Source organism: Lycium barbarum, chromosome 6, assembly GCF_019175385.1.
Source record: "Lycium barbarum isolate Lr01 chromosome 6, ASM1917538v2, whole genome shotgun sequence".
Classification (NCBI taxonomy): domain Eukaryota; kingdom Viridiplantae; phylum Streptophyta; class Magnoliopsida; order Solanales; family Solanaceae; genus Lycium; species Lycium barbarum.
In genome coordinates this window covers 136,514,539-136,527,513 of record NC_083342.1, presented here as the reverse complement: position 1 = coordinate 136,527,513, position 12,975 = coordinate 136,514,539, and the positions used below count along the sequence as shown (strand labels likewise).

The 12,975-nt window shown below is 34.6% G+C and overlaps 1 protein-coding gene across 2 annotated transcripts; it reads left to right on the top strand.

The window, feature by feature from the left end:
- The first annotated feature begins 1,225 nt into the window (after positions 1-1,225).
- LOC132599361 (F-box/LRR-repeat protein 10) lies at positions 1,226-7,573 on the top strand. 2 transcript variants are annotated; one of them, XM_060312697.1, is made up of 5 exons: positions 1,226-1,383; positions 2,299-2,676; positions 2,753-2,958; positions 3,179-3,272; positions 5,902-7,573. In XM_060312697.1, the coding sequence occupies exons 2-5, from the start codon at positions 2,491-2,493 to the stop codon at positions 7,336-7,338; spliced, it is 1,923 nt and encodes a 640-aa protein (XP_060168680.1). In that variant the 5' UTR covers positions 1,226-1,383; positions 2,299-2,490; the 3' UTR covers positions 7,339-7,573. The 2 variants fall into 2 exon arrangements, with proteins under 2 accessions (XP_060168680.1, XP_060168681.1); XM_060312698.1 differs by lacking the exons at positions 1,226-1,383; positions 2,299-2,676; positions 3,179-3,272 and having other exon boundaries at positions 2,818-2,958.
- The last annotated feature ends 5,402 nt before the right edge of the window (positions 7,574-12,975 follow it).

The window sequence follows — 12,975 nt, the reverse complement described above, 5'->3', positions numbered from 1 at the left end:
GTTCTAATGCTTCATGATCTAAAATTGGATTATTTTGAGTAATGTCAACTTGACCTATCATATACACTTCCGTTTCTGGCACAAATGTTTCCTTCATATTTCTCCTCCCCCTACTACTACCGCCTCTTCTAACTCTCTTAGACATAATTAAATCACAAGTAAATAAATCGCAAGAAAAGAAATTGCAAGAAAATAAATTATAAATAGAGTTGGAACGATGATACCAAATTGCCGAAATAAATTTCGCCAAAACAAATGTTGAATTGAAGGCGGCTAGACTTGCAAATCCACCAACTCCACCAACACTTTGTTTTTGTATAATTGCAAAATATAAAATAGCTAATAATTGAAAATTTTAGAGAACTTGTACTTTTACAGTAGCTAATAATTGAGAGAATTTGAGATTTGAGAAGAGAAAATTGGTGTGGATGAAAATAAAATGGAGAGGGATTTATATAGGAGTGGAAAGGGTTTAAAGTGTTAAAAATAAAAATTTGGGGAGTTGGGGGGTGGAGGGGGGCCAAAAATGTGATTTTTGGCCGTTGCCAACGGCCATTTTATCAATTTGGACCGTAGGCCAACGGCTCAATAACGTCTATATTCGCCTAGCAATTAATTTTTTTTTTTTGAAAATTTACCGGTTAACCGGTTCAAGAAAAATAAACTGTAACCGGCCCGGTATACTACGGTTTTCGCAACCGCTAAACCGGTATACCGGGACCGGTTCTGATGCCGGTTTTATCGGTTTTGATTACCGATTAATCGGTTATAACCGGCCCGGATAACAGGCTTACCGCAACATAACAAAAAGTTCATAACCAATACTATAATACAGTAAGTTGTTTGACACATAAAACTCTGAATCATTAAGGATTCATCATTTATGATTTTTTTTTTCTTTCTAATATTCGGAAAAAAAAAATTTAACGAAATGTAGCACATATAGAAGGTGAAAAATACCTTTCTTGGCACGTCAGCAATTTGTATTTAATAAATAAGTATAGTGTACTACTATTATAATTGAGATAGAAGAATCTGTTATAAACAGCTTGTAGATATTGTCCGCTTTGGCGCACCTCACGACTTTAAAACGCGTCTAGCAGGTAGGGACCTGCATGGGCCACCCATGGAAAGCCAACCTGTAGACGCGTTTTAAAGCCGTGAGGTGCGTCAAAACGGATAATATGTACAAACAGTTTATAAGATAATCTAAGTTGTAGAATAAGTAGAAAATTTTAAGGTAAGGTGGCTAAAAAGTCAATTTTTGCAAGTTGAGAAGCCATCCATTTCCATTCAGCAGTGACACCTCGAACTCCGCGCCCCAACACGCTATTCGGACGGGGAATTTGCTTTCTCTCTCTTCTCCGACGACATCTTTATCTGGTAATTTCTTTTTCTTTTTCTGTGTCTTTCGTTTTTTTTTTTTTCTACTCCCACCAGATTGTAAATCCTATGCGTTTTTAGCTTGTGATGGTAAATTGGATAATTTAGGGATCAATGGATTTTGTTGGAAATTACTGAACTTTTCTGAAAAGGGGTTGAGAGCAGCAAGGCTTTTGGGGAAGTATCAGTAATAACTTTAGTTTGATAACAATTTTTACCAAGGAAAGAAAAAACCAGCCTTGTTACAAAATAGGAGTAATTAATAGAATGTAATAATGGGTATGCAAATTTGTCATTATTTTATGAGCTTCTTGTCTGAAAGAAACAGCCTCTTGCAGAAATGCAAGGTAAGGTTGCGTACAATAAATCCTTATGTTCCGGTTCTTTTCCGGATCCCGCGCATAGCGGGAGCTTAGTGCACCGGGCTGCTCTTTTTAATAGAATGTAATAATGGGTATGCAAATTTGTCATTATTTTATGAGCTTCTTGTCTGAAATCAACTTACATGCCGAGATTATATCGACTCTTTCACCCCATTACCCTTTTCAACTGTGATTTTTTTTGTGTGTCCACCAAGAATGGAGAGATATATCGACTCTTTCACCCCATTACCCTTTTCCTCTTTTGTTCACTTACATTCAATTTTACTTGTGCTGAAATTTCTTTAATTGTAAATTTCCTATCACCAAAGTTTTCCTTTTTTAGGTTTATAAACGTTCTGCAAGTTTGATATCCTAACTGAAAAAAAAAAAAAAAAAAAAAGCTTTGCAAAATCTAGAGAAGAATTGGACTATTGGTTCCTTTGAAAATGGATAGGAGCTTCACATTAATGGAGGTTATACTATATATATATAACTATTTCTTTGTAGATTCAATGCATTTCCTAATAACTTTGTCTGACAAATGAAAAAGCAGAAGAGAAACACAACCAATGTTGCTTTGCTTGTGCCGAGAAAGTGTATGTGACGTCCTCCTCTCTCCATTGCCAACAACAAAGTGATTGGAGCAACCAACATATTCCAGTTTCGACCCACACCTTACATCTCATCTGCCCGTCAACTCAATTTTGCTCCCATCTCGGAGTCTGGTCTGGCAAAGAGGAAAAAAATGTCTAAGTCTTCAGATTCTGGTGCACACCAGCAGATGCGCCTGGACCTTCTTCCCTCAGCACTACTGGCCACTGTGATGACGAAGCTCGACATAGCTTCCATCCGTTCCCTGGCATGCACTTGCAAGGCCTTTAATTCATGCGCCTCTCACATGCTTTGCTTCATTCCCAATTTCCATCTCCTCGTATGTCTATTTCTAATGTTCTTCTACATGACTTAGCATCAATTCCCGTACGCTTAAGTCAGTGTGTTCTTATCAGGATATTGCTCCGTCTGCTGAATTTCTAAGGCCGTTGCTACCTCCCAATCCTTACCTTCGTAGCTTGAAGGTAGATTGCATGCGACTTGATGATTCATGCCTTGATTATCTTCTTCAGCCAACTTTACAAGAGCTTTGCCTCCATAACTGCGCTGATTTCAGCGGAAGGCTTCTGTCTCAGGCCGGCCAGTACTGTAAAGACCTCAGGTTATCTCTCTCTCAAAGCTTTTCTTGTTTGTTCTCCTTCTAAGTCCACGTATGAGTTTTTCTTTGTTTCTCTTTATTGTGGAATGAAATAGAGTCTAGTTTGAGCTTGTATAATCATGAGAAAAAGAAAAGAGAAAAAAGAAAGAAAAATAGAAAACTCATTTGGTGTTTTGTTCAGTTTGGCATCAGCTTGTTTGTTATCTTTAATTTTGCTCTTCAGGTTTCTTTATTTGAGCTCTTTGGCGGAGAACAGAGGCAGATCAATTGACGTATCTGATCTAGAAGTCTTATTTGGCGGATGCACTCAGCTGGAAGTAAGGCTTCTTGAAAGTGTGGCATAATAAAGATATAAGTTAGTAGGATAATAAATAGGCTAAGCAATTACTTCAAAATATAAATAGTTTGGGCTTATCAGCATTCTTTTAAATTGAGAAACATTAGCTAAGATATCGTTTGAACAACGTATCAAAAAAATGATAAAAATTTAACTCAATCATAGCATTTAAGGTGGTACTACTGTAACTTTAACCTAGATGGGGGGTAACTGTCCTAGGGTAAATATTCTGTTTTTCTAGAGTTCTTTCCTTTTCACGGTTCCTATCATAGCCTTTATGCCAGGTTGGATTCTGGATGAGTTTCTCTGATTTAGTTCTCTCGCCCCACGATGGTTTGGGCTAAGAGTAACCAATGCAGCACATACCTAGTATAAAATCATAATAATAATTGGCTAGATATAAGAAGGTTAAGAGGTGCACAATCATTCCAGCATTTCACCGTTGGAATTTTGAGATTTCTTTTGCTTTTTCTTTCTTTCTTTCTTTCTTCAGGTTTTAAGAAAGACAGAAGCATTTCAAACTTTATGCCTAACTTTCCTTGAGAGATAGAGGGAGTAAATCATAATTTTTTTAACAAATTAAATAGATGGGTCTAGTGATTTTTACGAATGAAGTTATTGGCTTATTTCCAAATTTGTTTAGATGACAATATGTAGGCTTGTAATTTAGAGAAAATAGCATATCAAATTAAACAAATAAATTATCACGTGACAATGTCAGTCATCTATACCTTCTGTTTATGAATATATGTACTACTCTCTTCATTTATATGACGATGTTTAATTGAGTGCGGAACTTGAAAAAGAAAGGGAGTGTGAAGAAAATGAATTGATTCTAACTCAAACCAAAAGCTAGCTCATGACGCGAGGATTGTGCAAGACCAGATAAGGAGACAAACAACCAATTCTTCCATCATTGTAGGATACTTAACATCCCCTGTGCCTGACGTCATCCATTGTAGCTCGAACCATCTCAAATTCTCACACCGTAAACTGTTTCTACGTGTCAATGTAGGAGATGGTGGTTCACATTGCCTGAACATTTGCACATGAAGCGCCATAGAATAGAAATGTCAAAATTAAGGAGTTCTTAAATATTGAATGTCTAGCAGTCTCTTATCCCCATTTCCAAGATGGTGGAGTAAGATCCAGAACTGCAGACCATATGTAACCCCATCTTTATCAACTTTCGTCTTTGCATGTTTGCTTCCTCTTCTCTCACAGTACGTGCACAACCCTTCACACGTGATTCCATACTAAATAGTGGAGGTTGATGGAAGGTTGGCATATGAAGAAGTTCCTATAGCCATACTTGATAGACAAGTTTTGTAGCATGTTACATCTGTTAACATAGTTTGATATTATTCTCAACAATGTTCAATACCTTATTTAACATCCAAACCTGCCAGAGTTGGATATTTGTATGCTTGGTTTTGTCATTAAAAGATTGGACAAAAAAGAAATAGAGTGTCATTAACAAAAGGAGTTAACAATTATAGATCTAGCTAGCTAGCTCCCCTACAATTATTGGAAAGGTAACTAGGTCGTTGTATTGTTAGTTAGGAGTTATTTTGTTGTTCCACTCTTCTTCTCTCATCACCAAATTTTTGCACCCAAAGGTGTGGCCTAGTGTCAACGAAGTATGTTGAGAATCTTGAGGTTTCAGGTTCAAATCCCAGCGGAGGCAAAAATCTAGGTGATTTCTTCCAATCTAGCGAGGTGCGCGCAAGCTGGCTCGAACACCAGCTTTGATCCGCTAAGGCACACAAATTTAGTGCACTTATTTTGTTTTAGTTTTTGCGTCTTAACTCCCACACTTGCCAAAACCATGAGAGAGAGGCAGAAACTGGCGAGTTTACGTAGTGTTAGGTTGACGAGTATTAGGGATTTTTTAGTTTTCTGTTCCTCCATAAACAGACAAAATGGTAAACTTATTGGCAGCTTTGTGATTGATAGTTTTGCTAAAATTTTGAGATAACATATGCGTAAAAGTGATTCAATTGTAAATAACCCCTAGGTTCTTTTCCAAGATTTCCGCTGATTTGAGAAACTCGGGCTTACCTTTTGGTATAATGAGATTCCTTCATGAATCTGTTTAACCTCAATTTTCTCCGAAACTGCAGAACAACACCATATCCATTTCGTTGGCAATCCTTTATCAATGATCCCGTCCCTCGCCCTTTGGAACTCCAACCTACCATCACCGTCGAAATCTCTATGTTGTACTTAAGCTTGTGATCTCCCCTTCCGTTGATTCATCAGTGAGCAAGCAGCTAAGTCTCTTGTGATCTGCTTCGCTCCTTTCTTCCATTACGACTGTTTTGTTTCGGATCCATTTCCCTGTTATTAATCACAGGTTGTGTTCTGTTTTGGGTTTATATGGCATCAGATGCAGTTTGACCATTGGCTTATTCATAGAGATTCGAGTGGCAGTGGGGAATACATTCTTTCTGTTTCTAAATAGTTTTCTGCCAATTTATAAGTTCAAATAATAAATGAAAAACCCCACCCACCCACCCTCCCACCCCCAAAAACCTACAAACCCCAACCCCAACAACAATTAGGTTTTAATGATACAGTTTGTGCTAAACATGTCTTTTGCTTTGTAGACACTGATCCTGATGTTTGATGTCTCAATGTTTTTGCGGCACAATTTTGCTCGTGTTTGGGCTGTAGCCCCTGCAACACTGTCATCTCTTGAAATGGGTTATATTTCTTCGGTAATGGTGACAGAATTGCTTAGCCCGCCTGTGGCACCTTATCAGTCAATGGAGAATATTCAGCCATCCATATTACCAGGAATACAGAAGTTATGTCTTTCAGTGGATTATATTACTGACACCATGGTCAGCACAATAATTAAAAATCTCAACTGTTTGACACATTTGGACCTTCGAGACTCGCCAATTATGGAACCAAGATTGGCGTTTGATCTTACCAATGCAGGTATGCAACAAATTAATCTGCATGGGAGATTGAAACATCTGTCGCTGGTGAGAAGTCAAGAGGTTTTTCCAGCTTACTTCAAGCGAGTTAATGATCTTGGTATTCTTCTTATGGCTGATAGATGCTCAGACATGGAAAGTATTTGTCTCGGTGGTTTCTGTCAGGTTACAGACACAGGTTTTAGAACAATTTTGCATTCATGTGCTAAAATTTACAAGCTGAGGATCTATCATGGGCCCCACTTGACTGATCTTGTATTTCATGACATTGCTGCAACTTCACTTACTTTGACACATGTAAGTTTAAGATGGTGTAATCTTTTGACGAACCATGGTGTGGCACGATTGGTTTCCAACGGAAATCTTAGTGTGCTTGACTTGAGGGACTCTAGGAATATTGGGGATGAATCCCTTAGAACCATTAGCAATCTTTCAAAACTGAAGGCTTTACTGATTGATGGTTCTGATGTTAGTGATATGGGATTGTCCCATTTATCAAAAGGGGCAATGAGTTCGCTCGTATCATTGTCTATACGAGGGTGCAAGAGACTAACAGACAATGGCATTTCCTTTCTCTTCGATGAATCTTCTAATTGTGAATTGAGAGAATTGGACTTGTCAAACATTCCGAACCTATCTGATGCTGGTATACTTTTGCTTGCAAAAAGACGTATTCCGCTATTTGAGCTTAGAATGCGTCAATGTCCGCTGATAAGTGACACTTCAATTATGGTGTTAGCATCAATGAAGGTTGATGAAGAAGGATGGTATGGGAGCAGTTTACGGCTGTTGGATCTCTATAATTGTGGAGGTATTTCTCAGCTTTCCTTCCAATGGTTAAAGAGACCTTATTTCCCGAGATTGAGATGTTTAGGAGTATCAAGTAGTGTCAGCAGGGATGTGCTGGATGCTTTTTCCCGGAATAGACCATTTCTGCATGTAGCTTTTCATGGGGAGGAGCTGGGGACGACTGGCCAATGGGATAATTCTGATGATCTCTATATGCATGACTATGATGAAGTTGATGAATTGGAACAATGGCTTGAAGGAGAAAATGAGGGTGACGATGAAGACATTCAAGAAGCTGAAAACAATGCATAGCTCATGCTGTAAGTTGCCAATTAACAGTTCTACTGTTGTAATGTATATATTGTTACAATTTTACATTCGTACCTAGCTCTACTGTTGTAATTGTATGACAAAACTTGATTTCGGATGTTGTATAAATTGTTACAATACAACGTTATGTGTCTGTCTGGCTTGGCGACCCTTGTAACAATCAGTTTACCGAGTTAATGCTTATGTTGGTGTTTATCAGTTGGAATGATTGGCTCAATGTTCAAATAAAACTTTTGGTGTGGGAATAAGCTGAGACTCTTTGCATACATATGATGAGCATCATCAAGCGCCACTGTTGAAAAGTGAGAATGTAAACCGTCTACGAGTACATCTACCTTGTTTGGCTTCACATTTTGGCCATATCTGTTTCTGGGTATCCATGTATTTATTGCTTGTTTTGATTCCCGTCCAGACAAAGTGGATTTTAGCAGAAACACCAATGGAACATGATATCCTGTTATGGCACTGGAGAACAATGGACCATTGTCCTCATGCAAGTTTCCTATAGATAAAGGCCAACAACAAAACGTGAAAACTTAGGCCCTATCACATGACAAGTGCCTGTCAGAACTTTGAAATATTTGATGGTTGCATGGATACCAAGTGGCTTATTTGGCATATGTTTGAGTTTTTGCAAGAAATAGTTAGTATTTGAGTTTTTGAAATTAGTGTATGTTAACGAAGTTTTTTGCAATGTAGAGTATTCCTGAAAAATCTTAAACTCAGCCTTTCAATTATCATGAATTCCGAAAACTAAGTAGTAGGATTAGAGTTTTTTCAAAAAAGATTTGAAAGTCCTAAAAAAGTTAGGAGCATTTTTGTGGGGGAGCAAGAAACTCAATTAAACGCCAAAAATGATTGCTGTCTAAAGCTCTAATAATTAAAAATGAAGACTTCTATACACACTATACTAAGCTGACATTCAAAAGTCAGATTAATTAACTATATAAAAAGATATGTATGTGAAATAATTTCATTTCAGAAAAATGTCGGTGGAATAAATATATAGATGGCAACACGGAGTCGGAGGAACCAACAATTTAACGTGAATCTCTATTTATTTAGTTAACTTAAGATATGATTATCAAAAACTTCTCATGGGGTCATGTACGACGCCAGAGACGACCATCGCAAGATGGTTTTCTTTCTACATCTAAGAAGCCGTTTGAACATGATTTGAAATTATGATGATTTGAAGTTAAAGTTTTGTTTAGACATGTAATTTGAATTTCTTAAGTTGTACGAGTATTTTTTTTTTTAGACATAAAAATCTCACAAGTTGTGAAAACCATCAAAATTTTCTCAATTCTTATACAATCTTATCAAATGAGCAAGTCACAGTTCATAACAAAACTAATATGCAACTAGAAAGCCTTTCTAAAAAATACAACATCAATTGATCAAATTTTAGTTCAATATAATGAAAAATTGAACATGAGTCGTAGTGTAACTACTCTTTAATATAATCCTCCCACATGATTGGTAAGAGTGAATTTATTATAAATATACTACCAACTTGTAGATCTTTTAATATTTGATATAAATGATTGATAAACACTATTGGTAAATATATCTACCAACTTATGGATCTATTTTTACAAAATATAAACTTATAAGTCAACTTTTACATGTAAAAAATTTGAAATCATGATTTGGAATCCCAAATCATGCCTTTTTGAATGATTTGAGATTTCATCTCAAGAGATGAAATCGCATGTCCGAACGCCTACTAAGTTAGATACATATTATTGTTTCTCCAGACGGACGGAGTTTAGAATTTTCAAACCATTAGGTAAATCAAGTTAATCGCAATGTCAGTGCAAAAACCTTTTTACAATGTTAACGTATATAACGTAAATGCAGTTGTTATTCCTTGTTTGTTTCTGCATCTACTCCGACTCCTTATTTAATATCTTAGTTTGCTAACAATTTTGAATCAATATTGGGTATTTTTTTTTTCCAACTCTAATTTTTTTTTAGCAAATATATATATATATATATATATATATATATATATATATATATATATATATAAAGCTAGGCATAGACAAGGTGATGTGGCACCTCTCTGTGGCCAAGAAATCTATTTATCATTTTTCTCCTTTTTCGCTTTTTTTAATTCATTCTTTGATTTATTGTTGTATTAAAGAAAGGCAATAACAACAATTTGTAAAGGAAAATGAACGTTACATGGGTTGTAAACGGAAATTTTCTCATCATGGCATTTATTTGTCGGCTCCATAATTTTATTCTTAATGATATTCATAACTCCTAATTCCTTTCATGTCCATAAACTTAAAAAAAATTAATGTATACAATTTATGATACTTTATTGTCTTCCTTCGCGTACGTGGGTATAAAATGTGTCTAATATGAGTTCATATGAATTGGGACTTATAGTGGTGGGCTGTTGATTTTGATTTGAGTCAGTCTGCAAATCATTTAGTCTTGAGTAGTACACTTTCTCTCATGAACTTGGGCTCAACACTCGGAATTCGGGCGAGATAGCTGATTTAATTTACTTTTCTTTTTTGATATTGTGATTTCAGGTTATACTGTAAAAATATGAGTTAAATATTACAAAAACACATTTGATGAAAGATAAAAGGTTGTCGAAGATATTCAAACTTCAGTCAACTTGCTTAAGTCAAGCGGTTCCAACAAAGTATTTGACATTTAAACGAAATTACATGTCATAAACTAAGATGGTTCGACTTGATGATACAGGTTTCCTTTCATGCACCTATTTAGTTTCTTACATATCAAATGCTATGAAGATTTTATAGTATAAATAGTTAGATGCACATCAATTTACCATTTAGAGTTATGAAAATCGTTTTTAGTAGATAAGTTATATGTAGATTGCTCCTAACAGTGGCGGATCCAGGATTTAAAGTTAATGGGTGCTCGTTTGCGTTTAGCGTATACTAGTCACAAAATCTTAGTAGAGAGTTATATTTTGGATTACTTTGGTCTAATTTATTCAATAACTTTTTCCTGCTTTCTGTTTCATTTCTACGTAAGTTTATTTTTTCACTCATAGAAATTGGTGTGGCTCTTAATTCAAGATCTAACTAATAATGTTTTTACAAAGAAATTGTAAAGTAATTCGAGTATATTAATCAATTTAGAAAATAAAGGTTTTAAAATTATCTTAAGAACAAAATTGGCACAACTATTATCGATATAAGAATCTTGACGTATTAAACTTCAACCTACTTCCACAACAAAAAAGGGGATATTGAGGAAAAGTGGAAGATGGTAAAATTTATAGGTGATAGAAAATGGAATATTGAGGAAAAGTTCAATGATTTTAAATAAGAGTGCAGCAATAAGAAAGAAAAAAGAAAAGATTGAATATTGCTTAAAGACATGGACTAAAAAGTAAAAGAGGTGGAAAAGAAATAATTGATGTTGCTTAAAGTCAGAATCGATCCCTTGACGTTGAGGACAAAAATCGGCTCCAGACCACAGTATCCAACACTCATCTTTGTCCAATGGGTGCTAACATATCTATTATCTTCATTTCTTAACGAATTTCTACATAATCATTGAAGTTTCAGCCGAAGTTGGTGGGTGCTTAAGCACTCATAGTAGTAAACGTAGGTCCGCCCCTGGCTCCCAGTTGAATATTAAGGCTTAAGTTGTTTCGTTAATTTTTTATTTTTTTTTACAAAGTTGTTGTTCTCCTTTGTCGCAGGGGAGAAACATAACATTTTTATTATATATTGCACTTAGAAAAAAAATATGTAGTAGTAAATAATCCATATAGGAGAATAAAAAAACTTTGATGCCATAAAAGATCAAAAAATGATTTTTTTAGTATCTAATAAGTATAGTGGAAGAGGAAAAGCTGAATATTTCCTCTGAATAGTTATATTTTACGGACTTTCAATTTATTTTTTAAAATAAGGTAAATACAGAGAAATATGTTCATAAATAGTAAGAGGATTCATTATAGTAAATGATATCTATAGCTATTAATGATAAATAATACTCTATTACAGTGAAAGAGGAAAAGTTAAGTAAGTGTATTTACAATAACTGTTACAGTATATTTAGAGACTCTTGGAATTCATAAAATAAGCTAAACAGAAATTGATGAAATAATAAAATTAAAGTATCAAAAGTGTGAGGCTTTATTCTGATATAATTTTCCGTTTTGTCTTTTTATGTGTATTTTTTCTTATATATTTACTTGTGGAGTTTTTTCATATGTATGTCTTATATATATTCATAAAATTTAAAAGAAATTATTTCGAGAATTTTTTAATTTCTAACAGCGTGAAGCGCTGATTAGTTGACTAGTACAACGTATAAAGTTTAGCCAGTAACCGTTCGACAACAAATCCATTAACATCTCACTATTGTACTGACTCAATTAAAATATTTTTTTGTGCAGAAAATTTGTCCATCCAGATAATCTAAAAATAAAGGAAAGCCAGATATCTCATATCCTGCATATTATTTGTATACAATAATTAATTTCAATTCCATTTTCCTATGTTATCCTACTAAAAAATACCTTTGTAGAAACAACTACATGTTCAGATTCGAAAAGCCAAAAAAAAAATAAAAAATATTAGATATAGACCGAACTCTAGGTCTTCTAAATATTACAAAATAAATAAATAACAAAATAAACCGTTGACATTCAGTTTTAGTATCGATGTTTACTTTGATGGAAAAAAAAAAATCTTACATATGCATCAAACTAAGAGATTAAGTAGGCGCTCGGACATGCATTTAACTTGAGAAAAATGTAGAAGTTTTGTGAGTGGGAAAAAAAATTCTTAAAAAACTGCTCGAGACCACTTTTGAAACTTAAAACTTATCTTTAATTATTTTTTTTTAAGAAAAAGAATCAGTCCAATGTATAATTGTGCATTTATTCTTGTTGTTGCTACTTTTTCTTTTAGAATAAACGACGAGTATTAATTAGCAACGTAATTGATGAAACTTTTTATTTTGTACTTCACATAACTGATGGCACGAGTTGTGTGAGACAACTTCTGTGTGTTCTCCACAAATTGGTGAACTATAAAAGTGTAAGATTTTGATTCACTAATTTGTGAATAAAAAAAAAAGCCTCACATAATTTGTAATTGATTACTATAGTATAAAAAAGACATTTATAAGAAGGATTTTAGATTCCTTTGTCGACTAGAAGTGCTAGTAGTTAATTTCATTAAGCTTATAATAATTTGAATAATTATAAATCAAATGGTAGTTGTAAAAATATTGTCTAAATTCAATGTCCTTACGAAACTCGTCTAGTTTCAATGAACGTACCCAAGGTCTCCTTTCTTCTAAATTACTCCATTGTTACACTGCAGCAGTGACGGATTCAGGATTTTCACTCAGGGTGTTCGGAAAAATAACTGGACCTAAATATACATTGTAATATATGTTCAGGGTGTTCAAAAGTTAATATATGTACATGAACACAGAAAATTTACCCTAAATATACACTGTAATTTTTTGTCCAGAGTGTTCGGGTGAACACCCTGGCCTGCATCCGCCCCTGCACTGCAGCGGGAATAACTACACATTGTTGGCTTTTATTCCTTTTTATTTATCTCTTTCATTTGTTTGGGTTTATTAATTCTTCTATCAAAA